The 27,861-nt window shown below is 46.0% G+C and overlaps 1 protein-coding gene across 3 annotated transcripts; it reads right to left on the minus strand.

Annotated features, from left to right (window-relative positions):
- Nucleotides 1-271: 271 nt before the first annotated feature.
- LOC123104255 (uncharacterized) lies at nucleotides 272-15,409 on the minus strand. 3 transcript variants are annotated; one of them, XM_044526036.1, is made up of 6 exons: nucleotides 15,055-15,371; nucleotides 14,705-14,977; nucleotides 14,206-14,467; nucleotides 12,992-13,153; nucleotides 1,040-1,286; nucleotides 272-844 (listed from the first exon to the last, which is right to left on the minus strand). In XM_044526036.1, the coding sequence occupies exons 4-6, from the start codon at nucleotides 13,009-13,011 to the stop codon at nucleotides 446-448; spliced, it is 666 nt and encodes a 221-aa protein (XP_044381971.1). In that variant the 5' UTR covers nucleotides 13,012-13,153; nucleotides 14,206-14,467; nucleotides 14,705-14,977; nucleotides 15,055-15,371; the 3' UTR covers nucleotides 272-445. The 3 variants fall into 3 exon arrangements, with proteins under 3 accessions (XP_044381971.1, XP_044381972.1, XP_044381970.1); XM_044526037.1 differs by lacking the exon at nucleotides 14,206-14,467 and having other exon boundaries at nucleotides 15,055-15,409; XM_044526035.1 differs by having other exon boundaries at nucleotides 12,992-14,475; nucleotides 15,055-15,372.
- Nucleotides 15,410-27,861: the final 12,452 nt, after the last annotated feature.

Below are 27,861 nucleotides of genomic sequence, written 5' to 3' on the forward strand. Positions count from 1 at the left end.
AAATGCCAGACAGCAGATTGTTGATTGTTAGCTGGTCGATAGCCGTGTTGAAGCGAGCTGAGTCAATGTGACGTGTTTTGCACAACTGCTTACAAGTGGGGTAGCACCAACAGTGTTTACAAGTACTTATGTATACGTCGGCGCACGGTTCTCGAACGAGTACTCTATTTCATCAAAACACACACTGCTCGTATGATAAATCATGACAACTTATGTCTTACCATGCTATATTCATGAAAAAACTAGTGAGGACGCATCTGTTTTGGCAACAATTACGATGGTTCTCACATGATTCACGGGCACACAAAAGTAGCAGCAGTTCCCATAGACGGATTCAAACAAAGTACTAGCCCTAGAGGGGTCGATAACAGGCAAGGTTCGGATAATTAGACACAATTCAAACTATTATTAAACACTAGTTGGGGCAACTATTTCATGCCTCGATCTAATTTGGGATGGACACAAGACGGACCTTGCCATGAACATCATCGAGGACGTCCCGCAGCAGCTCAATCCTGTGAACCTTCATGAAGACAACCTTGTGGCCTTGCCACTGATAAACTTGTTTGTGGAGGCATGCCACGTCATCTTCCTGTGTAAGCTTGACAAGAACAGTATTCCTCACAAACGAAGGAGTAGCTTTGAACTTCTTGTGCTTCAGTACACCCTGGACAACACGCCTGACAACAGTGAGGCTGGAATACAACTCTTCATTGGTATAACCGCAAATGGCTACCAGGATCCAACAGCCTAAGAACTCTGTTTTTCCAGTGCGTATATTCAGGTCGTCCGCCTCATAGCAAATGACATGTACAACCACACAATCCTTGTCTACATCAGGGCTCTAATTGAAACAGAAACAAATTCTGAATTACTTTTCAGTATAAGAAACACAAGTTATTTAAACCACTACGTATACCATGGCATCGAAGCTAATAAAATTTTACATTATTAATCACCACATACTTCATTTTCTAAAAAAAATCACCACATACTTAGATGAAAAACCATAATTAAGATCGGCAAAGAAGGAAATCACCTTGGTCAGCTCAGCCGGGGGGGACACATCCTCAAAGAGGGAAAACTGCTCCTTCAGTGCCACGGGGGCTGTAACCTCAAACGGGGCGTTGACCATCTCAATATCTGGGGTCGCCTCGGTGGTTGCCTCCATCTTCTTGGAGCTCTCTATCTCGTGGGGATCAGCCTCCCGCGTCTGCTCCAATATCGGCAGATCTTTGCCTGGTTCTCCTTGGTCCATCATGAAACTGACGAATACTAGGAGTCCACTAAAAGGAAAACACAATCGCAATGACAATGAAACAAAAAAGAGAGTGAGGATCGGTTACTGCTTTGCAAAAAAAATTCCTCTGAACGAAAATATACCAACATCACGGATCCGCTTATCTTTCCTTCATTCGGAGAGAAGAACAGTGGCAGATGCAAGTGTTGCCTTTCTTGAAGACGGTGAGGGAGAAGGGGATTCAGCGAAGAGTGAAATAATGGTTGATTCGTCCGTCAAACTTAGACTGCGGGGAGGTGGGATTTTGTGATACGACGGCTCATTACTGCCACGCTACGACCCAGGTGACTCTCTGCCTGCATACTGCCTTCTAATTTGGTGGATAGCATTTGGAGCCGAGCGCTGCATGGCCCGCATGTTAGTGAACAAAAGTATAACGGCATTCAGTAGAGGGAGGCGTTTCAATTACCTAGGAGGAGCCAGAAGCGGTATAGTGTCTGCACTGTACTAGTAGTAATTGTTTTTCTGGGTAGCTGTAGAGTGTCTCCACCTATACTAGTAGTAATTGTTTCTCGGGTCCCAAGACAAAATAGTCCATCCACACTAGTAAATAGTAAAATCAATTCAAAAACCCATATATTTACTGAATGAGAGGCGCTACCCACCCACCTCACGTTAGCTCGCTCCACTTGTACCCCCAAATTCCTCACCTCACTCCTACAGAAAACCCCAGCTCCCCTTCTTCCTCACTCCTACAGAAAACCCCCAGCTCCCCTTCTTCTTCGCTCGCACTGCAACTAGGCTCATCATTCGTTACTCTGCTCAAATCCGTGAGCGCGACGCGACGTCCTCGAGGAAAATGGAGTCGGCTAACCCTAGCGCCAAGAAGATGAGGCTCCCGCCAGCGGCGATGCCTGTTGTAGATCCCATACCCGGCAGCGCGGGGAGAAGCGGCGACCCCGCCCCCACCGGATCCCAGGAACCCGTAGAATCTCGGGTGGACCGCATAAGCGATCTCCCGGATGCCATCCTTGGGAAGATCATCTCGCTTCTCCCCACCAAGGATTGCTGCCGCACCCAAGTCCTCTCAATTCGGTGGCGCCTTTCATGGCGCGCTGTTCCCCTTAATCTCGACTGTCGTCAGCTATCTCTTTTCAATGATTTTGAAATTCCCAGAGCTGTCATCTCCTCCCACCAGGGCTCCGTTCAAAGCCTCTGCATCCCGTCATGCTACCTGAGCAAGCATACCATGCCCTGCACGGTGGACGCCTGGCTGGAGTCCCCTGAATTCATAGAACTACAGCTGCTTGAGTTCTACTATTTCCCTGAAAATCACATACCACATACCGAACGCCATGAACTTGTTCCCTCAGCACCGATGTCCATCTCGGGATTTTCGTCCTCTCTCCACACCGCCACCTTTGCGCAGTGCTACCTACCAGACAATCTGGTACTAAACCTTCGACTCCCATTTCTCAAAAAACTTTCACTTGTGCGGGTTCGTATATCTGAGGCCTCATTGCACATCATCATCCACTCCAGTTGCCCTGCGCTAGAGTGCTTGGTGCTTATTTTCACAGTTAGAATCGGTTGTCTCCAAATAAAGTCGCCTAACCTTGTAAGAATTGGAATTTCTTTTGACGGAAGGCAGCTCATCATCCAAGGTGCCCCTTCACTTCAAAGGTTGATCCTTGATTCTAGTTATTCACCGTTGCAAATAACCATCCTCTCTGCGCCTAAACTGGAAACCTTGGGTGTAATACATGATCTCTGTGCTCATTTCAATATGGTGTTTGGCTCCATAGTTCTTCAGATACTTTATATTATCATCTACACTTGTAACCATAAGCTGCATTTTAAATTTCTGCGCATAATTTATATATCATCTTGGAGTACACATTTTGTACTAATATTATGTTCTATGCTCAATGAAGAGTTTCTTCATAGATGGCCTATGAATGGTGCTGGATTCTGTCAAGATCTTATATATCCAAATGAATAGTTTTGATCTGAACAAGATTATTGGCTTGCTGCAATGCTTTCCATGTCTGGAGAAGTTGTATATAAAGGTGATAATTTGACGCACATTGGAAGCCCGCATATAGTGTATTAGAATTAACCGTTCAACTGTTGCTCTTTTGACACTCTTCTTTTAGACCTTAATTGTTTTCAATCGTCATGTCTATTTAGGCAACAGGACGGGGTAAGAAAGTTATAATCAATCAGTGGATTCGTAAGAATCGGGATTTTCTCACTTCTCATGAGATTCAATTGAAGACAATAACGCTAGAACAATATGTAGCCAACCGTGCAAACACAAGATTTGTCATATTCTTCTTGCTGAATGCGAGGTTACTATTGTCCATCAGGCTTAAGTTTATCAGCAGCATGGTTTTGACGGATGGGTATGTCGAAGAGCAAAAAAAAAAGGAGTTTCAGGTGGGCAAAAGAGCTTCTGGACGTGTCGGGCTTCTATTTACAACATATTGTGGTCATAATCCAGTAAATTTTACGACCCAGGATGTTCATTCTATGGACCTGGACCTGACCGATCCATTTGACTGTGACTGTCGAAAACAGTGCTGGAGTTAGATGTTGTTGCCCTTTTCAATCTGCTTTTTTTGTAAACCCGATGAACAATTAACCCTCGTGCTTTTGTACAGTTTGTAAGCTGGAGTTAGATGTTCCTGCCCTTTTCAACTCGGCTATGACTGTTATACTTTTTAAAAAACAAAGCAAATGGCTTGCCATTCGTTTAATTTAGAGTGAAATATTGTAACAAATCCAAACCAAGGGAAATAACATTACTCTTGTCGGCTGCTTGAGCTCATTGTGCATTACAGAAGCCAAGTGATTAGCCCCCACCAGCACCCACAAACTTATTTCAAACTAGCACATCAAATGGGCTGTAAATTTTCATAGGAAAGGCTACATGAACGTGACAGATTTAGATTCTGACATTTGGGACCCGCGAGAAAATAGCCTATCCAAGGTGGTGTCGACTTACTAGCCAGTCAACAAACGATTCTGCCTACCAGCCGTTGGATTGACATCCAACATCTGTCGTGTATCTTTTATCTCTTGTCTTCTTCTTCCTCCAATCGCCCAAACCAAACCACCCCGTCGGCTTCGCCTGCTCCCGCCTCGCATGGCTGCGCCTCCGCCGCCCTACCGTACGTACCCTTCAACGTTGGCCAGTCCCTCCCTCTATTCCCCCACACGTCCTGTTATTCTCCAGCGACGTCAGCCCCAACATGCACCCGCGCCCGAACCAGTCAACCCTCGTACTCCCCTCCGTCTGCGACTGGACCGACGCATCTTCAATGGCTCCTGTTCGTTCCGTCCGAGGCCTCGTCGTCGTCCTCCGTCTTGCGGCCTTGGTTCGCTCGCCGTGCGCGGTGCGCCACCCTCTTGTGTTGTCAATGTCGTCAACAACCGAGAGGAACAAAGAGATGATTGTACGTGGAGAGGATGACAGTAGGGACCCACTAGCGTCATGGCAATACGCAAGCAAGTGCCTCTATAGTACAAGCCCAAAAATATGGTTCCTCCTAATGGTTGGACATCTGGGGCTCACGCCATTGTCAACATAGTCAATAAATGAGAGAATTACACTACGAGCGGCTGACACCAGGGACCCAGCAAGTCGCGCAGTTTTTTTAAGGAACAAGCAGTTGTTATTTATACTAGTTTTAGCGACGGATCAGGGTAACAACAGGGTTGTGCGGGGGCTATGACCCGTCTAGCCAGGGTTTTATTTATGTTTACCACATCATGAGCCCAGTTGTATTTTTTTCTTGCTGAAAATGGCTAGCCCAGTTCTATTTTTTTTAAGAAATACCCAAACAAGGCCTACTTGCTTTATCGGTCCTGCTGGGCTGCAAATCTTTCAAGACGAGGAGAGTTTTATTCGGTTTGCCCAGAAATGGGCTGTACATTTTTAAAACACATTAAACCAGGAATTAGTTTCAGTTTTTTTTCATTACAAGATCTTAAATTCCATTGATTTTTATGCGTGGACAATTATTTGGACTTTATATTTATATAAATTATTTTTCAAAATAGTTTGAATGTGAATCGATATTTCTGGATTAAAAACAGTTGACTGCACCGAAATATGCAAAATTTCGTATACTTTTTAACCGTGGCCACAATATGGGGTGTGATGCTAAAAAAAGAAGATGGGCTCAAAAAAATTCTTAAGAATTAGCAAATGAGCTATACATTATTAGAAATAATGGCAGATGGGTTGTATGCTATTTTCCATAGATTTGGGGCTGACTTGTGCGCCTACTACAGGTTGACGCATATGCTTTCATAAAAAAAAGTTGACGCACACGCAATGCCCTGTCAACTTAGTCAACACATGAGAGCAGTGACTGTTGGATGTCCATCAAACGGCTGTCGTGTTTGTTCAATCTCTGCTCTTCATGCTCAAGCCGCTCAAACAAGCGCCGGCGGGACTGCCTGCTCCCTCCTCCCGCGGCCAGCTATGCTGCCACGCAGGCCTCACGGCCCCACCGTACTCCCATCGCTGGCCTAGCCATCCCTTTACTCACCCACACATGATGTTATTCTCCGGCGACGGCAGACGAACCAGTAAACCCTCGTACTCTTCCGCGTGGGAAACAACTAGCGAGTATTCCCTGGCTCCGTGTCGTTCCCTTCCTAGGCCTCACCTTCGTCCACCGCCCTGGTGCTCTCGGCACGGCCTGGTCAATGTGGTCAATGAACGACATCCATCGGAAATGGACTGTACGTGGAGAGGCTGACAACTGGGTCCACGGCCGCGCGCAAGAAAATGCCTCTTTATTACGCGCAAAATAATGATTCCTCCACATAACAGTTAGGACCCACAGGAAGGGCCTCTGTATTTCACGAAAAAAATGTTCCCCCTGCTGACAGGTCGGACCCACCAGCTATATCTTCGCACGCAAGAAAGTACCTTCTTATTACGCCCAAAAAATGAATACCCCTGCTAGCTGGGACCCACCATATTGTTGGGTTGACTTGTGGGCCTACTAAGTTGACAGGGATGGAGAGCTTTGTCAACTTAGCCAATACTCAAGTGATCGTATGATGTCCATCCAATGGCCATAGTGCTTCTTCAACCTCTGGTCTTCTTACTCCAGCCGCCCAAAACAGCGCCGGTCGTGTCGCCTGCTCCTGCCTCCTGTGGCCGATTGTGCTACCGCGAAGGCCTCACCGCCCCCATACTACTCCTACCACTGACCAGGCCATCCCTCCACTCACCCACCCTCTGTTATTCTGCGGCGATGGCAGCTTCACACCACAGCCGAATCAGGGAACGCTCGTACTCCTCTTCGCGTGGGCATCCATTGCCGCGTCTTGCACGACTCCGCGTCGTTCCCTTCCTAGGCCTCGCCGTCGTCCATCGTCGTGGTGCTATCGGCGCGGCGTGGTCAATGTGATCAATGACCGACTTTCATCGGAAGAGTACTGTACGTGGAGAGGCTGATAGCTGGGTCTACGGCAGCCGCAAGGAAGTGCCTCCTTATTACGCGAAAAATAATTATTCCTCCACCTCACAGTGGGGACCCATCGGACGGGCCACCAGTATTTTGCGAAAAAAATCGTTTCCCCATGACTGCTGGGACCCACCGGACGGGCCACCGTATTTCGCAAAAAAAACGTTCCCCCCGCTGTCAGTTCGGACCCACCGGAAATGCCTCCTTATTACGCACAAAAAAATGAATACTCCCCCGGCTAGCTGGGACCCACCTTGCTAGGAGGCTGACTTGTGGGCCTACTAAGTTGACGGGGACGAAGGGCTTTGTCAACTTAGTCAATATGAACGATTCTAGCTCCAGTGACCGTACGATGTCCATCCAATGGCCGTAGTGCTTCTTCAACCTCTGGTCTTCTTGCTCCAGCCGCCCAAAGCAGCGCCGGTCGTGCCGCATGCTCCTGCCTCACGTGGCCGGCTGTGCTGCCGCAGAGGCCTCACCGCCCCCTACTATTCTCACCGCTGGCCAGGCCCTGCGGCGACGACAGCCTCACACCGCAGCAGAACCAGTGAACCCTCGTAGTCCTCTCCGCGCGGGCTTGCACTGCCGCGTCGTCCCCTTCCTAGGCCTTGTCGTCATCCACCGCCGTGGTGCTCTCCGCGCGGCGTGGTCAACATGGTCAAGGAACGACTTCCATCGAAAGAGTACTGTACGTGGAGAGGCTGACAGCTGGGTCCACGGCCACATCCCAGTTTTTTTTGTGATTTGCCAAGTAAGTCGCTTTGTCAATCTTATTGGGCTGCAAATCTTTCAAGACGAGGAGAGCTTTCATTTGACTGGCCGAGAAAATGGCCCATCAGTAATGAGAAATGGGTTGTACATTTTAAAATAGATCAAACCGGCAATTAATTTCAAATATTTTTTTCCATTTCAAGATTTTAAATTATATTAATTTTTATGCACGGAGAATTTGTTGATTTTATATTGATATACATTTATTTTTAAAATCAATTTGAATGTGAGTCAAAATTTCGGGATTAAAAACAGTTCGGACCGCACCGAAATATGCAAAATTTCATATAATTTTTTAACCGTTGCCACAATATGGGTTGTAATGCTAACAAAAAGAATATGGACTCAAAAAAACCTTAAGAATTAGCAAATGGGCTCTAAATTATTAGAAATAATGGAGATGGGATGTATGCTGTTTTCCACAAATTTGAGGCTTTCCTAAAAAAAGGTTGACAACAAGCACTGACTGTTGGATGTCCATCCAACGGCCGTCGTGCTTCTTCAATCTCTGCTCTTCCTGCTCCAGCCGCTCAAACAAGCGTCGGCGGGACTGCCTGCTCCCTCCTCCTCGCGGTCGGCTGTGCTGCCGCGCAGGCCTCACCGCCCGACCGTACTCCCATCGCTAGCCTAGCCATTCCTCTACTCACCCACACCTGTTGTTATTCTCCGGCGACAGCAGACGAACAAGTAAACCCTCGTACAGTCGTACTCCCCTCCGCATGGGAAACAACTGTCGAGTCTTCCCTGTCTCCGTGTCGTCCCCTTCCTAGGCCTCGCCATCGTCCATCGGCCTGGTGCTCTCGACGCGGCGTGGTCAACATGGTCAAGGAACGACTTCCATCGGACGTGGACTGTATGTGGAGAGGCTAACAGCTAGGTCCACGGCCGCAGCAAGGAAGTGCCTCCTTATTACGCGGAAAATAATGATTCCTCTACCTGACAACTGGGACCCACCGGACGGGCCACTTTATTTCGCAAAAAAACGTTTCCCCCTGACTGCTGGGACCCACCAGCTACATTTTCGCACGCAAGGAAATGCGTCCGGGCAAAAAAAACGATTCGCCCCCTGACTGCTGGGACCCACCAGCTACATCTTCGCAGACAAGGAAGTGCCTGACAGTCGGGACCCACCTGGTCGAAGCGTACGTAGCGTTGTCATTCTGGTCGCGAACGTGTACGTACATACTGGTCGATGTAGAGGCGCGCACGTGTCGTAGTAGAGGCGCGCACGTAGCATGTACATGTACGTACAGCGGCCAGGGTGCAAGAAATAAAATACAACCACGTATGTGTACATACGGGCAGGGTCTCGAACGCCTACTCGCGCATACGTACGGTCAGGGCTCGTGTACATGGCTGGATCGGAACGGAGAAACAGCGTTGTCGTCGTGTTCATGAGGAGACAACGGAATGCGTCGTGTTCATGGGAAGGCAACGAAATGCGTCGTGTTCATGGGAGGCAACGGAACGCGTGGGAGCCAACCGGCTGGGTCGAAACGAAATGCGTGGTCGTGTTCATCGGGAGGGCTTGGACGGAACAGGTGATGGAAACGAGGCATGGCGTACCGCAAAACGGAGGAAACGGCCTTGTGTTCGACCGGCCACGTTCGAAACAGAATCCTGTTCATCGGGAAGGGCTGGCGTACCGCAAAACGGAGGAAACGGACCTCCTACGATCGAAACGGGGGTCCTGTTGATCGGGAGGGGTGTGGCGTACCGCAAAACGGACAAAATGGACTTGTGTTGGAGCGCTACGGTCGAAACGGGGGTCCTGTTCATCGGGAGGGGTGTGGCGTACCGCAAAACGGAACTCCACGGGATACTGTTCATCTTCACCGTTGACCCCCTCCAGCCTCCACGAGCTACTGTTCATCCACCGTCGACCTCCTCCAGCCTCCACCTGCGACTGTTCATCCACGGACTCATGTTCATCCAGCCTCCACCGCGCGCTACTCCACCGGCTACTGTTCAACCAGCCCTCTCCACAGGCTTCTGTTCAACCACCCCTCCACGGGCTACTGTTCATCCTGCCCTCCACCGTCTACTGTTCATCCTGCCCTCCACGGGGTGGTCCTGTTCATCCAGCCCTCCACGGGGTCCTGTTCATCCAGCCCCAACTGGCTCGATCGATCGGGGTCCTGTTCATCCAGAGGCAACACCACGGGGTCATGTTCATCCACCCCCACCAGGAACTGTTCATCCAACCCCCCCCCCCCCCCCCCCCGCGCGCGCAACGCTCACTGTTCATCCAGAGGCAGTATCAATCGGCTTCAGTTAGTAGCAGTAGCGAAGGAACCGCTCGATCGGGTTCAGTTAACAGTCATCGATCGATCGCTCGGGTTCAGTAACGCGTAGCCTGCAGTGCAATCGCTCGGGTTCAGTTAGAGCCCAACGCCTCGCTCGGGTTCAGTTAGAGCCAACGCCTCGCACACATGCGCGTACGTGTACGAGAGAAACACGCATCGCTCGGCCCCCGACCTTCACCGTAACCGGGAACTCCCTGAAATTTTCCTCGCCCTCGCTTCTACCACGGTTTTTTCCGTTATGGACGGCCCAAAGAATGTCATGCAGCTGAGTCTCCGGCCCGCCCAGGACGAAAAGCCCATTTTCTATCATGATTTTTTGTCATAGAAGTAAGAGCCCACCACATCTATGATGATACCGGGTTTTGTCATAATTATCGTCATAGAAGTGTCATATGTATGACAGAATTTTTTTTCGTTCGGCCCAAAATGTCATGGATGTGTCTTTTTTTATAGTGCTCCATGACTATATTTTTTATTTGTCTTTTTCTAAAGTTTTATGAACACTTCTGTTTTTCTGTCGAGCACTAACAAAGAGCAAATTGTGATCTTATTTTAAGAGGGAGCAAACTGCATAGCAAGATCAATAATGAATGGTTCAAGTCATGTATTACAAGTTACAATGAGCAGGAGGTAGTCAAATCAGTTGATGATAAGGATATTATTTAAACATTTACTACAATGAGGTCTCGGAAAGGGCATTTGCCTCGTGATTGTCTTTAGTGCGCTATTGGTATTCGGTATGTTCCATGTGACCATCTCTATTCTTCCAAGCTTTCAATTTTTAATATATTCACATCTCACAACTAAATTATTTTAATTACAAATCTATTTTTTTGTCTTGTAGTGCCTTCTAGGATTTTGGCAACACGGCGAGCTTGCAGCAGGGTCAGAGAAGGGCGCGTTGTGATGGACCTCCGCTCCTCTGCGAATGCCTAAGCAGCGATGAGACGCTTCACGGAATCGAGTCTCTGAGTCTCTCTGCATGCGCTGCGGCGAGAGTATAAGTGCCTTGATCTGTGGCACAGCTCCTAACCCCATTCCGGGATGAGGAGAAGGATGGGAGGTGTGTAGAATTCGGCGCCAAGGGAGACGATCGAGATGGTGGAGCAGAATCCAGAGGATGCCGGGAGACCAGGTAGAGGAGAGACAACACCCGGAGCCCATCGATCAAGTGAGCAGTGTGTGCTGTTCTTGGTGACCGATTTCGTGATGCAGGTGTTCTGGCCCAACTTCTTATTTTCCTTCTTTGTGGTTCATCTGCTGCAGTGAGCGGGGGATTGCTAACTTTGTGGTATTTTTCTGCTCTGAATGATGCCCATGATTTGATCTATGAACTTAACACGATCATGGTTCTGATTTGGTTGCTCCTTGCAGATCACCGCACGGGTAACCTGCTAAGCCGACATCAACGCCAAGTGCGTCGATGCCTCTTCCGATGATTGGGAGGGCGAGTTCTTCCTGGCCTTTACCAAGATCAACTATGAGGTGAGGCCATTGACCTTGAACTGAACAGATTAATTGTTGTTAAAAGGTTGCTTCCAGTTTAACATTTGTTTTTGAAATAATGTACTGCATGGTCCAACTAGCAAGAGGACGCTTTCTTACAAGTGGTATAACGCAGAGGAAGTGATTCTTGTAAAGAAAATGTAAGTATGATTTGCACAACTATGCCTTTTTGGTATATATCCTTTTAATTTACTTGTACATTATGTGCTGCACTAGGATTATATATATGTTTTGTGCTACAGGTTAGGTTGCGGTTTAGTGTGGCATTCTGGCATATGTTTCGGGGTACTGGAGGAGATCCTTTTGGTGCACCTACAAAGAACTGGCCTTGGGAGGATGGCACAAATTCCCTGGCCATGGCTAAGACTAAGAGAAGAAGTATGGGAATTACTTGATCTTGTGTCTTAGGTCCATGGCTGGAACCAACAACTTATGCTTCGATTTCTGTTTCGGTGATATCTTAATTCGAGTTCATGAAGAAGCTTGGAGTTGACAGGTGGTGCTTCCATGACAGGGATATCGCCCCTGATGGCAAAACACTCGCGGTTGGATTTTATTAGAATGATTCTTGAAGTTGCAAGTTGCAACCTCGAGTTAGGGGAATTGAGATGGGTAGTGACCGACATTAGAGAAGGTTTATTATGATTGTATTTACAAGGGTACATGACTATGTTTTCAGCACAAAGAATATGGTTGTTGATGGTTTACGCCCCGGCTGCACCCACATCTTCCCGACACCAAGTTCGAGACCAAGTTCTAACCCATGTACCCAATCTACCTCCATGGATCTTGTCTCTCACTAACCAAGAGCACCAATTCAACTCAACAGATTGACAAAAGAGATGAACCTAGAGTTTGAGGCTTGGGTAGTGTGGACATTGACCTGATGATGACTGTTGTATGGTGGTCAAGTGATGCCACTTCCCGTCGCCACATGCTGCTTAGTCTGCTCATTGAAGGTGCTCTCTATTGGCGTTTGGCTGCTGCTGCTGCTGTAGGTCAAGGTATGTATGTAGCATCTTCTTGCAATGGATTTTGTTTTATGGCTATATACAAATTATTTTGGTATAGATTTGTGATTTTTGTTCCATCCACTTAACCCAGTATATAGTAGCAGCTTTTGATGTCCTTTCCTCACCGGCGAATGTCAAAATTTATCATGTGTGCAAAAAAATTTGACTAGTACGAATACAAGGTTTAGAGAAGTTCGGTCAAATGGCAAGGCATTTATTTTGGGACAGAGGGAGTATCTGATAGGCTATTCCATTTTAACGTTGCACTATCCATAAAACATATATAAACATTTTGGGACGGAGGCATTTATTCTCAGCGAGCTGGGGTTCCGGATATACATATATAAATCAGGTCTGCACCACCCTTTATCTGAGCAGAAATGCTTGTCACGTCTCTCCTCATTTTATTAGTAGTAGAAAAATTAGAGGATTGCAAGTGTGAACCGTTCTTGGGCTTGTGTGGTCGAAGAACTAGCTATTTTGTTTCTTATATAAGGGCAGTGACTTCACTACGTTAGGCTGGATGGTTCGATATTTAGTAGCATCATCAAACTGGATGCTAGCAAAGTGATAAAATTTGGATGTTTTCGAAAATATAGCATCACGAGCCCAATAAGAGAAAAAAAATCAAACATCATTATGAATGCCTTAGGATAATGATTTTACCTTGCGGTTATACTCTGCATTGCGTGCCTGGAGAGCTATTGCTTTCAGATCCAATTTACAGTCCAGGTTGACCGTCGACACAATATTCTTGCCATCAGATCAGACACTAGAAAGCATAGTACACCCAGGAGAAATCAGACCAGAAAATAGCTCTGGCTCATACTGTCAAGCAACCATATAAAAAACATCAGTTCCAAAACAAGGAAAGAGACAAGTTCTGGGAAAGAATGAGAAAATATCATACATGATAAAATAGTGCTGACGGAACAGAATTCACATCCTAACCTTGTCACATGATTCAAAGTTAGATTTTGGCCCATTATCTATTTAATGTGTACAGTTCACCGAAATAATAATGTTTTGTTTTATTTCATCACAAGCGCCGACAGGCCATGACGCTTGAAGATATGGAGGCGACAAATCTGTGCTGACCCCCACTTGGTGATAACTCGGTCGGAGCCACTCTTGGCGACATCTCGAAAAGGAGTACTCTACAACTACTGCTTAACAAGGGAGGCAAAAGGAACATACTCCATCTTATAAGCAGTTCATTACAAAACTTGAATTTGCAAAAGGAACTTGAATGATCATTTAAATTGTGTGGAGTGATTAGCCAGAAAGAGAAGAGAAAGAAATGCTTGTAGGAGTGACAATTAAAAATAAGATAATTGTTGGAGTAAACAACACTCGATTCATGACAGTTGAGTGACAATTAAAGAGGGCAAGATGATATGATAATTACTGTAACTACTCTACGTTAATTGAGGAGTACTCCATTTGACCATTTTGATCATCTTGGTCATTTTCAAATGGTTTTGTACTCCATTTGATCAGTTTCAGTTTCAGTATGCACATTTTCAGTTTCAGTACTCTATATTAACTGAAAAGGAGTACATTTTGATCATTTTCAAATGGTTCTGTGATCACCAGATAATGGTACTGGTAATAGTGGATTTATATCTTGTGATCACCAGATAAGTATCACCAGAAAATGGAGTAGTGTGTTTTCTGGTATAGAACCAAGAAAAGACATTCAAAATCTACTGGGAAATTAAACTTTAAATTAGGCGCATAAACTTTAAACTACAATGCAAGTCCTAATTCATTTGGTTTTAAAGAAAACTTGTCTGAAGTAAAGCAGTATAGTCTCTACATGAAGGATAGGAAGAAGGAGTGGAAAGATAAATTTCTGAAATGAAGATAACAAAACGAACACTGAACAATTGAACAGTCACTTCAACCAACACTCGGCTACTGATACTGAATCTTGGTACTGCACAAGCATCATCATTAACATGGTCTCAAGCAGTGAAGTTCCACAAAATTTACTGCAATCTTGGTACTGGAAATGTTTTACTCCTTGAATGAAGTTCCACCAATATCTTGGTACTTCAACCAACAAATGTACTCCAAATGTTTTACGGGAGTATGCTTGAGACCATTAGGAGTGCCACACGGCTCCAGCAATGTGTCCACCTAAAACACTTCAGAACATTTATTCAGGCGAGGTTAATAAGATGAACTGACTTGCAAACGTTTCAGAATTGGCTGCCAATGAGAGGAGGGTGATGAATTGACTTGCAACAAGTGCATGAAGTAAGATTTATACAGATTTACAGAGATTCAGATACAGTCATTGAGGTCTGCTTGGCCTAGGCTGCAGTGCATTCAGATTCAGTCATGGAATGGGATGAGATGGAGATGGTGCCTCACCTCTGTATTTGGAGCTGCGGAGGATCCTGGATATGACGACGCAGTCGACGAGGCTGTCGTCCACCGCCAGGACGAGCAGCGGCTCCTGGACCGTCCTCGACATGGCAGCAGCAGAAGGGGATGAAGTTGCCCTGCACCTCCCTCCAGACGTTGCTGGCCTTGTTGCTGCTGATGAACAGGAGGCCGCAGAGCGCCCGGTGCACGCAGGAGCAATGAATCCGCTCCATCTGGCCGCCGCACTTGTGGGACGCCATGGAGCTCCAGATTAAAGCCCTGGCCAAGTTAAATGAGCTCCAGATTAAAGCCCTGGTCGGTAATGAGCAGCAGCGAGGGAGGGAGGGGGGATGTACCGCAGCTGCCGGCGTTGCAGGTCGAGCCACCGCGCTTCGGATCCACCTGTCGGAAAGTAAAAATGGGATCCTGAAGGGGCGACGGCAAGAGGGCCAATGGAGTGGCGGCGACGACGCGAGAAGGAGAGGCAGAGCGACGCGGGCGAGGGAGAGGCGCCGGCAACACGGGCGACGGAGAGGCGCTCACGACGAGTGCGAGGGAGAGGCGGCGGCGGCGGCGGCGAGCCAGAGAGTGGGTGAGTGAGCGAGAGAGTGGACGAGAGAGGTGGGAGGGTAGTTTAGGAAACAACCAAAAAAATTGTACGTGACGAATTTTACACTAGAAACGTAGAACAACAATTATTTCAGTATAGAGAGAGTACTATATATTAAAGTGTATACATATTAATTAAACATGGATCATACAAAAAATATTTTTTATACTTATTAGATATATTCAAAGTATCACACAAAAAACACAATTTTTGAGAGAAGAACCCGAATATACTTGGTTTGTGTTGGATTGCTTGCATGCTGTTATCTTTCGTCGGACAATTTTCCTTAGCATATATAAATAAATTAAAATGATTTAAGAAATTTCAGATGATTGTTTATTTATATATGAACGTACAATTGAACATTATAGTTGTTTGTTTGCTTCAAGAGAAATGCAACATCCTTTTTTTATAATATGAAAAATGGATTTTCTATTTTACAAAATAAAATTGTTGTGTTAGTTTCACTTTTATTTTCATTATATATATTATATATGTTTCTTTCATCATAGATAGAAAGTGATGGGTTCCGACATACGCACTGATATAACGATGACTGGCCTGACTGAAACACTACGAGAGAAGGTGCATATAGCTAATCCTTTGTATATAGTTAAAGGTGTATTCTTTATGTATTTTTTTCAGAATATAGGAGACATAGATATGGAACTTGAAGATGCACAAAAAGAATCCATCGACAAGGGTTCCGAACCGATGCCACTAAAAAGGGCTAAAAATTCATCAAAAACTTTACGACATAATAATATGGAAGCGGTGATATCTCATAAACAAACAAAAAAGGATGCTAATTTAAATGCTACCATAGAAGGTATTTTTTCAATGTCGTTATCAGTCTTTCCTTCGTCATATTGCCTACTTTCACTCGTTTTTTTATCAGGCCAACAAATTATGTATGTACACATTGTCAATTTGTCATTTCGTGATCACTTTACATTACAAGTGAAGTGACCTTCAATTATTATGCAATTGTGATCATGTCATATTGTCTTTATCTGTGAAATTTATCATGCATTATATTTACATAACTTCAGAAAAATATTTCAGAAGCCCGTGGCAACGCACGGGCAGTCTACTAGTAATTAATAAAGTGGCTGCATGCATCGTCCAGATGCAGAGGCCGGGGGTCCTCCTCCATTTCCAAAAAAAAAATCTTTCTCTCACACACAAGTTTAGGTGGTCATATATGTATACATCATGTACATTGTACTAATGAAGTGCATTTTTTTACCTTTTTCAAATTTGATTGAATTATCACCGGAAGCAATTTCACAATATATTTTTTTCTGTACACATGTAACCTTTTCTCATTTTGTTTCGTGTTTTTGCTAACTTATCTTTTTTTTGTTATTATTCTTCTTTGCACACAAAATACCCAACAAAGTCCGTGAGATGCTGAACATTGCAGAGATAAGGTTCGTTGGCGTTCGTTTGGGAGAAGGATAGCGCTCAAGGGTTGCGTACAAGACGGACAGAGATGGATGCACGGTTTCCAACAAGGAGTGGGGAGTCTTTGCAACAATGTCCAACATGCAAGTTGGCACTGCTGCTCTCTTCACATTTCAGATCAGCAATGTCAGCGGGTTTGATGTTATGTGTGTTGTTGACATCCTAAGCCCGGTGGTAGGAGTTTAGAAGTTGTAGACATAGTAACCACGACATGGTGGCAAAAGCTGTTTTTAATTCTATGTTTTTTGTTAGCTACTTTTGTATGCAAGAACAAGAAGACTAGGGGCATATACATTTCAGTTATGTTTTGTGGTTCTTAGAATTTTGGTCAGAATGATTAAACAATGAAAAATGTGGGTTGGAATGATGGTTTTTTCCCGGATGTGTGTGGTGATGTTTTTGCGTTTGCCAGAACTAGATGTGTTTGATGATGTTTATTAGTTGTGTGATGATGCCTTTTTGTCTTTGTATGAGTGAATTTTAATTAAAATATTGTGTTTGAGATTATTTTTTGGCTTTGCATTAATCAGCTACATTTTTTCACAAGTTTTAAAACATAAAAAAATCACAAAAATGTCTCATAGAAAGAGTTTTTCGATCCACATAACTGAAAAAATATCATCAAATGCATCCACGTTTTCCGTCATTTTAACAAAACATCATCAAAATTATAAGCTTCATATGCTAGTCTACTTCAACAGAAGAAAGATAGAAATATGAAAATGCACAAAAACACCACAACACATACATGCTCACAAAATGGCCAAAAAAATTGTAACCCTCACAATCGTAGGCTTTAATTTTTTTTGCAGAAATCATATCGTGACTTGGGGCAACTCGGTCACACCACAAAGTAAGATTGGACGTGGTTGCGTAGAGTTTTGACCTTTTTTAGGGAGGTTGCATGCATGAAATAAGGCACTCCACACAATCACTTCCCGCAAAACTAAAACCACACAAACAGAACCCCCTATCCCGCACATGCACTATAAATTCATTACCTCTCTTTCTGTTAAGGCACCAATACACCCCTCCAAAATTTGCCTTAGTAGTACTATTCTACCAACAAGAGTCAATTACATCGGTGGTGTTTGAACTTGGCGCAAACGGTCACTTTGGTGCTAGAACTTGTGGCATACATCGAACTGATGTAACAATTTGGCTCATGCGTGCAAATATGGTGCAAACCTCGGTTGTGTACGCCCGAGCCGCTGATTAGGCGCGCCAACATGGCATGGGTCCCGCCGTCAGTGACCCAAAGGCAAACAGGAGGGCGTGCAGCCAATTTTTTTGCGTAAACCCCTTTGAATTATTATTTTCCCACAAAAAGGCCATGTCGACGTTGGAAGATGGCATTTCATTTTTTCCGACTATATAGCCAGCGGGCCCCGTGCATACATACCGAGAATTATTAACAAGAAAAAAGGAGGTCTCCACGTCTCAAACTGCGACCCTTGCCCATGTCACAGTCTGGCTTCAGTCTTCACAACTTTAGATAAATTTTTGTATTCATCAATTTGAATATTAAATATAAGCAGAAAATGTATATTTTTCTATTAAATAAACATTTTAAATGTCCATATTTGATAAACAATTTTATATAATAGATGTGTGTATGTTTAAATGTTTTTATCTACTAATTATTGTTTGTATGTCTAATATTTATAAAAAATAAATATTTGAACATTATTTTAATTACTTACGTTTCACAAATATTTCAAAAAGAATTAGCGCGTGCAAATGGGTTGCACTATCAGCAGCCAATTTAAGCCCCACATGTATCATCCTTACACTACATTAACGACTGTTATCCTTGTTAGACATCCGAATGTAATTGGTGCAGTGGCTATGAGCGCAAGCGCCTTAACAGTAGGTTGTCATGTTGAATTCTCAAAAAAAAATGGTCACGTGTTGGAGTGTAGGAGTCTAACATTTTCCTTTTTAATTCCCGCCAAAAAAAACATTTTGCCCTTTAATTTTCACGTCGGGACTCACCTACCATACAGCAAACAGAATACAATACCATCTACCACGTGGACAGGGTCTTTTTTTGTGAGAAATAAAAAATGTCAAGGTTTTTCTGCAAAGAGAAAAAAAACAGGCCACACACTTCTAGTCTTTGACAAAGGGCCCCACGCCATGCTGGCGGCCAAGTCAGCGTTGATTTCGTATCCAAGTGCGGTTAGCACTGTATTTGCACACCCGAGTCAAGTTATTGCACCAGTTCAATGTATGCCACAAGTTCTAGCACCAAAGTGACCGTTTACGTCAAGTTCAAGCACCACCGGTGTAATTGACTCTACCAACAACAAGTACGAAGGAGCGCATCATTTTTGTTTTGTAAGTTAGTTTTCTTTATTGTCTTGTTTTTTATCTTCTAGTATGATTTGATGTTTTAGTTTACTTTTTTGTATCTTTCAATATGCCATTTTTATAAGCATGTGTTTCTTTTTTTTAGTTGTCTCCCAAGGTTCAAAAATCCCCAAAAGAAATGACAAATGAATGCTCCTTTTGTTATTAACCAACGGGATTTTGTCGTAGGTCTGACAGGAGAACTAGAGTGTTCAAAGCAATGATGGTTCAAGGCTTTGAAGAATCAATGCTAATTGTTTCACATTTTTAGCTTTTTTTACAGCCTTTTTTAGTTTTTAAATATTTTTAAGATGAAAAAAATCATCAGGTGGTGCCCTAATACTCCAAAGAAACTTTGAGGAGCCACTTGGATCTTTTCATGGAAGTTATATTTGCTCATGGTCGAAATTACAAACTTTTCATAGAGAAACATGACATGAAGACATACATCTACGGTGCATACCGGGCAGCATTTGTGCGAGCACACAATATAAAGATTGGCGATATTGTTCATTTTGATCCGATTACCCTAGGCTACGGGATAGAAATGAACAATATCGCCAATCTTTATATTGCGTGCTCACACAAATGCTGCCTAGTATGCACCGTAGATGTATGTCTCGCGTCCTGTTCCTCTACGAAAAATCGTAACTTCGACCATGAGCACTTATATCTTCCATGAAAAGATCCAAGTGACTCCTAAAAGTTTCTTTGAGGTAGAAGGGCACCACTTGATAACTTTTTTACATTAAAAAACTTTTCAGAAAAGTTGTAAAAAGCTAAAGATGTTAAATAATTACCATTGATTCTTCAAAGCCTTGAAGCATCATTACTTTGAACGCTCTAGTTCTCCTGTCAGACCTACGACAAAATCCCTTTGGTTGATGACAAAAAGAGCATTCATTTGCCATTTCTTTTGGGGATTTTTTAAACCTTGGAGACAACTAAAAAAGAAACACATGCTTATAAAAAAATGGCATCATGAAAGACACAAAAAATAAACTAAAACATCAAATCATAATAGAAGATGAAAAAAAAGAAAACTAACTTACAGAACAAAAATGATGCCCTCCTTCGTCCTTGTTGTTGATAGAACAGTACTACTAAGACAGAACTTGGAGGGGTGTGTTGGTGCCCAGTGGCGGAGGCAAGCCCCGGGCCGGGGGGGGGGGGGGGGGGGGGGGGGCTGGGCCCGGGGCGTGTGGATATATTCCTTTGTTGACTGTAGTATTTTTTGCACCGCTGAACAATGTAGCGGTGAAGCAGGCCCAGGGCCCAGTGCTAGGCTCGATCTGCCCCTGTTGATGCCTTGACAGAAGCAGAGGTAATGAATTTATAGGCCATGGGTGCGGGAAAGGGGTTCTGTTTGTGTGGTTGTGGTTCGCGGGAAGTGATCGACTGGAGTGCCTTGTTTCACGTATGCAACCTCCCTTAAAAAGGCCAAAACTCCCCTCAACCACGTCCAATCTTATTTGGCGCTGTCACCGACTTGCCCCAAGTCGCGGTACGACTTCTGCAAAAAAATGAAGCCTCCGATTGTGAGGATTATAAAAAATAATGGCCATTTTGTGAGCATGTATGCACTATGGTGTTTCTGTGCATTTTCATATTTCTATCTTTATGCTGTCGAAGTAGACTAGCATATGGAGCTTATAAGTTTGATGATTTTTGTCAAAATGATGAAAAACATGAATGCATTTGATGATGTTTTTTCAGTTATGTGGATCGAAAAACTCTTCCTATGAGACGCTTTTGTGAATTGTTTTATGTTTTAAAACTTGGAAAACAATGTAGCTGATTAACGCAAAGCCCAAAAGTAATCTCAAACACATTTTTTATATTAAAATTCACTCATACAATGATGAAAATACATCATCACACAACTGAATAAACATCATCAAACACACCTAGTTCTGGCAAACACAAAATATCATCACACACATCTGGAAAAAAATCCATCATTCCAACCCACATTTTTCATCGTTTCATCATTCTAACCAAAAGTCTAAGCACCACAAAACATAACTAAAATGCATACGCCCCTAGTCTGCTTGTTTTTGCATACATCTGGAAAAAGTCTGAGCACCACAAAACGCATACACCACAAAAACATCATCACACACATCTGGGAAAAAAAATCCATCATTCCAACCCACATTTTTCATCCTTTAACCATTCTAACCAAAAGTCTGAGCACCACAAAACATAACTGAAACACATACGCCCCTAGTCTGCTTGCTGAGCGGAAGTTTCTTCATGCTCAGGCCACTTGTTTCACTCTCTCCATCAAGACCACCAGGGTTCGAAGCCTCCCCCACCCCACCGTTGATCTCCAGGGAGTCACCGAGGCTTCAGGACCCCGTTCCCTTGCGCCGCCGCTTGTTGCAGCACCACCATCGTACCCCCTGCCAGCCCTTTTGCTGAAGTTCGTCCGTCGCCGCACGTCGCGTTTGTAGCTCGCGAACCAGGCCATTGCAGCTCCAGCGCATGGCGGGTCCCAACGCTTTCACCATGGTTGGAGCACCACCGGCGTCGCGGCAGTCGTCGACTTACACAATCATGCCCAGCAAAATAATTCCGAAAGCAACAAATCCTCCATTTGTCAGTTGAAGCAAAAAAATTACCCGATTCCAGCAAAACAACACATTAGGAAGAACTCTGGGGGATCGATTGCAGCAAAAATTTACCCGGTTCCAGCAAAGTAGAACACCGGTAGCAGCAAAAACGACTCACCAGCGAGAACTCCCGTCAATCTATTGTAGCAAAAAATTACCCGGTTCCAGCAAAATTAAATACAGGTTCCAGCAAAAAATAACACATTAGGAAGGACTCGGGGGGGGGGGGGGGGTCGATTGTAGCAAAAAATTACCCGGTTCCAGGTTGTTGCTCGCTATGGCAGCAAATTGGGATGCCGGTTCCAACAAAACAGAGAATTGGTTCTGGCAAAAAAGGAAAAAATGGTCGTCCCCATCCTCACCGGTCGGTGCTCGTCGCAGCAAATTGGGACAACGGTTGTTGTCGCCATGGCCGGTTGCAGCATTGATGGCCATCGTCTCTAGCACCCGTGGATGTCCTTTTCAGCACCCGCCGTCCGCCGCAGCCGCCCCAAAGCCATGACCAAGCAATGGTTGCAACACGCCCCCGCCGCGCACAGCCATGAGGATGGAGGACCTGCATGCCATGACCTCCTCCCCTTGCCGCGCGCGGTGGTGGGTGCCTCTAGAAGTAGGCGCCTGTTTGCGGGGATCATCGGCGGCGAGAAGGTGATTTTGGATGCCATGGGGAAGAAGATGGGGGGGTACGAATGGCCAGGAGCGCTCTGTGCGAGCGGATAAGAAAACTAAAGCGGTGATGCGTGTGGGTCCTTGCGAGAGTGGGACGTGACCGGCGGAACGTTTCGCCGGCCCTCCGGCTGGAAACATTTACCTATTTTATATATTTAACGATTAGATCTGATTGATGACATGTATAATGGTTCATAAGATAGTCTTATCTTAATACTTGCATGTAATTTAGAGATGAGAAAAAAATATGTCTACAATTAGTCATCTCTTAGCTTTATCTTCAATAACTAGTCATTCCTGAAAATATGGTGAGACATATTATGCTAAGAGGTCATCTCTTGTCTTCTCAAGACATGTCTTTTCTTATGAGTTCTCACTCCTTTACCTCATCATTTATCCTACATGATACTCCTAAGATAACATCATTGTACATGCTCTGAGTGGGTCTGATTGTGTGGCATGACGAATCCCTCGGGCCTCCGCCCCGCACCGGAAGGGGCCGAAAGGGCCGCCTGCATGCATGCACGCAGGTGCAGCACAGGGGTGAGGATGGAAAGGGAGAAACACGTAGCTGCGAGATTCCCCTTTTGCGTGGTCCACTCAGTTGCCACTGTCTCCGCTACACCTCATTCACTGCATGGTTGTTCATCCATCCATGCACTGTACGCCCAACCGGCGGCCGGTGGACGGAGGAGGCAAGCAAAGCGAATGCAGCTCGCCTAGCGGCCAAATTTCGTGTGTTGACCCTTTTTGCATAGAAATTCAGGATCTGACCCCTGTTGGAAAGAATTTCGGGATCTGACCATTTTTCCTACTGCCAGGGGTTTTGGCGGTAGGGTTAGACAGCCTACCGCCAGAACCTGCGGCGATAGGATACTTATCCACGTCAGCAGCGTTAACGGTCTTCGTCCCACCCTACCGCCGCTGGTCCTAGCGGTAGGCTGTCCGACACTACCGCCAGGGACCCTGGCGATAGGGTTTAGGGCAGTTATAAGCCGTGGGCCGCCCCACCCCTCCCCCTTCTCCTCCCAACCAACCGCCCCAAGAACAGAGGAGTTCTTCCTCTCGCCCCCTCTCTCATCTCCTCCACTCCCCCCTCTGATCTTCGTCGTTTGTTCACTGTTTTTGAGGATCGAGATGGCCCCGAAGAAAGCAAAGTAAGCTCATTCGATCCCTTCAGTTATTTTTAGTCAAATAGCTTCCGATTCGTCGCATTATTTGATTCAAATCACTCCCCTTTTTGCACTAGATTTAATTATTTTGAACCCTAGGATTGATTTAGGTTGATTTTAGATGTTATATTGTGTTAGATATGAACTCTAGTCACTAGTTGGTATGGTTATGTGAAGATGAACCCTAGTTCATATTATCTTTGGAGGATTGTTTTTGGTATGATGCATGTTGGAGGATTTTATTGTGATATGATGATGCATGTTGATATGCTATGATGCAAGTAGTGGATATAGTTGGAGAACAAATGTTGAACCCTCAAGATGAACCTAGTTCATAATTTTTTGTGTTAAATTTTTTTATCATATGATGAATATTGGAGATATGATGCATGTTGGATGTGGTTGGAGAAATATGATATGGTATGATGCATTTGACCACATGATGAACCCTAGGTTTAGATTTTTTTTTCAAGGTGATTAACCTTTGTGTGATGAATCTATATGTTTAGGTACGAAAGCTTGGAGCAAGCACCGCCGACCCCATCACCGCCTGCTCCTCCCACTCCTCTCCAGCACATTCCGTCAGAGATGCCGCTCCCGTACATGTACGAGACCTTCCCCGAGCTGCTATAGCCGGTGGGATCTGTCTCAGACGAGGTCCTAGAGGCCACGAGGGAAATGCGGTGGCACGAGAGGGCAGAGCGGGTCCTTGACGATGTCATGGTTTGGTCGCAGAGCGTGAAGGAGTGGAAGGAAGTGAAGGGATGGAGGCAGGTCCAAGTATCTACCGTGTCCGTCGGGAAGCGTGCATTGAAGTTGCGTAGAATTACGCCAACTATCTCCTGAGCAATTTGGGCCGGAGAATCTACTTCGAGAGCAATGCGGAGGTGAGAGCCACGATGCCGCCCCCAATTGCATCTGCGTTCGATATCATCAACTGGGGAAGGGCGGAGGCGAAAACTCCAGCGGGCAGGGCAAGGTGGGAGTGCTTGAACGGTCGGATGCCGACCAGCGTTCCGCCTCCGCCTGAACCAGTGGATCCGCTGCCGTTTCTGTCTCCACGGCCCGGGCTAACATACGAGGAGCTCTGAAGATGATGATGTCTGCCCGCTCTTCGAACTTATCAGCAAATCGTCCTATTAGTTTGTCTTGTGCCTTTCAGTTATGTTCTCGATGAATAATGAAACTATGTGCCTCTTGTAATGCCATTTGTTCATTATCTATTCAATTTGAACATTAAGTTAACTTCATGCCATTTGTTTTTGTCAATATGAGTATGCTTTCATGGTAAAAGAAATGAGTATATACTTTCATGGTAAAATACATTGATTTTGAAAAGAAGCAATCAATTAAACTTGAAACTCATAAAACACATGACCCTCCCGCCATGGACCCTGGCGGTAAAGTCACATAACCTACCGCCAGGGCACTTCGATATTTCGTTACAGAAACTTTCCGAGGCAAAAACCAGCAACCACCTACCGCCAGGGGTTCTGGCGGTGGGGTTAGACAGGCTACCGCCAGGGCCTCTAGCGATAGGGTACTTATCCACGTCAGCTCGGGCAAACGGTTGCCGTTCCCCTCCGTCGCACCCTGCCGCCAGGTGCCCTGGCGGTAGGATGTCTAACCCTACCGCCAGAACCCCTGACGGTAGCGAAAGGGTCAGATCCCGAAATTCTTTCCAACAGGGGTCAGATTCTGAATTTCTATGCGAAATGCGAAAAGGGTCAAAACATGAAATTTGGCCTCGCCTAGCTGCCACCTGCTGGTTCTGCACCGGAGCTATACAGTGTGAGTCGTCTCACGATCTCAAGTACGCCTACGTCTGTACTTCCACTCTTCCAGTTCTGGAGGACTTGAGAGACGCCCTACGAAGAAAAGGTTGAGAACCTGAGAGGCCTTCTCTTACTGGCTGCGCTATCATTTTTTTCTGAGACATCTTTATTTTCTGAGGGAATGCTGACTGCGCTATCTGAGCCGCCCACGATCGACTGGGGCCATTTGAATTGTTTGGGCTACAGCCCTAGGGCAACATGGCCAGCCAGTCATACGGCGGGCCAAACGGGCCAGTGCAGACCAGAACGATAACCTGCTGAATTTTGTGATTTGTGTGGGAAAGCAGTTACTCCAGTGTGTGTGTTGCCAGGCCGCCTGCAGATGCTGAGACCCCTGTCCATATGCTTCAGTAGTGCCCAGGTGTGTGTTGCCAGGCCGCCTGCAGATGCCGAGACCAATGTTCGATTAATCCCAGTGCAGAGGTTCCAGACTGTAACTCGTTTCCAGCTTCAGCCGCACACCGGAGTCACTGACGCCCGCCTAAAGCTACTCTTCGCCTTGCCGCCCCTGCGGTTAATCAGTCCACCTCACCTGACGACGCAGGTAACTTAAGGCAAGGCTCCAGAGAGCAAAAGGCAAGTAAAATTCATGGAACGTTCAGCGGAGTACAAAACTAGCCGGTCAGTGTCCATTCAGACACCAAATGGATCCGAGAGAGAGAGAGAGAGAGAGAGATCTGCTAGACAAACGAAAGGAACAGCTACGCAGCCTTTGGCTCGCAGGTTCGGTCGGGCAGAAATCTCGCAGCACATGGCGGGCGATCGATAGACCCGGATCGAATCATGCATTTTTTCCTTCCTCTCGTCGCTGCAGCGGCACTGTGCTGTTCGTACGTGCAGGCTGGTTTGCATGCAGGGGGGGGGGGGGGGGGGGGGGGATGGATCGTCAGGTGGTCCTCCGCTCATTGTCGTCTCTCGCTGCATCCATGCATCCGTGCATGGATCGTCGACCACGTCCCTCTCAAATCTCAATCATCCTCTGATCCCTCTGATCTGAATAACGACCCAGTGAGTTTTGTTTGTGCCGTGCGGCTGTTGACTGTTGACTGCATCTGCTCCTGTGGCGCTTCATAAAGAAGAGAGTAGACTCTAATTTTACTCTCTCATCAGATGAAGTTTGCGATAACGCTTGATGTCGGTTCCCACCTGGCAGAACGAGGTCAAATATTTTAGAAAGAAGAAATTGGAAGAGACTTTGCTAAACAAGGTAGTAGTTTTCATGAATTTCCATTGAAGGGGTAAACGCTGTCACAAACTTCATCGCCTTATAGGAGGTAAAAACTGGAATTTACATTTACAAAAACAAAATGGGAGTAACTATGCTGTGCTTTAAGCGACATTGATCGTGTCAGATCAATGTCAGCCTAGATTCCCAGCTTTCCCAAGCCTACAAACACCAAGCTGCAATTCCATCATTCCAGGCTTCAGCTGCCACAGTTACTGACGCCTGCCGACCTGATGGCGCGGCTGCCGCAGATCAAATTGACGGAGGCACCTGACGGGCAGGTCGTAGCAGACCCAAGCAGAAGGTGAGTAAGCGATATGAATGCAATACTGATCACTGATAAAACCGGTCGATCTGTACGTCCAAGTCCATCAGGCAAACGAATTGAACCAAGAGGAGGTCCTCAGTCACTTCAGAGGGATCGACAATTGGGCGCTGGCTTTCAGAAGAACAGCAGCATGGTTGCATAGCAGCAGCGGTCGACAACCGAAAGTAGCAGCAGCAGCAGCATGCATAGGCGCAGCCTTGCAGTCCGCAGATGCGGATGAATTTGCAGCGCATAAATGCCCGATCCCCTCCTCCTACCTCCTCCCCGGACCGGACGAGTGACTCAAGAACACGCGGAGGCAGTACAGCATCACTGTTGGCGCCGGGGAAAAGGGCGGAGGAGATGCCTGCAAACATCGCCTTTTCCATTCCTCAGGTGGTCCTCGGCGTCGTCGTCTCCGCATCCATGCAAGCATTGCATGCATGGATCCATCGTCGACGACGTACCAATCATCCTCTGATGATCCCTCTGACAGACGGCCGGACAGCCGGCGCCGCGGGCCTGCGGGGCCAGCCCACACGCATCGGTCGGCGCCGGCCCCGTGCGTACGCCGGGCACGTTGGATCGTCGACAGCATGTCCCGGCCGTATGTTCGATCATTTGAGGGGGGTCACCACGGCATGGCTGTATATAGCTTTAGCGGCTGTAGGGCGGTGAATGATATCTGCAGGCCCGGCCCTGAGGGGGGGCAGGGGGGGCGGCCGCCCCGGGCCCCTCCCCCAGGGTGTATGCAGGTAGCCTGTGGGCTTATGCTATGGGCCGTGGCCAGGCGCGGACGCCGGAAGATCTAGCGACGGCTTTGTATTCCTTTTTGCTTTTGCGATTCAATTCCTTCCTATTCCATCACGTAGCCATCCTCAAATCATGCGCCATACCTAATTTCAACCGGC

This window comes from Triticum aestivum, chromosome 5A, assembly GCF_018294505.1.
Source record: "Triticum aestivum cultivar Chinese Spring chromosome 5A, IWGSC CS RefSeq v2.1, whole genome shotgun sequence".
In the NCBI taxonomy this organism is placed as follows: Eukaryota; Viridiplantae; Streptophyta; class Magnoliopsida; order Poales; family Poaceae; genus Triticum; species Triticum aestivum.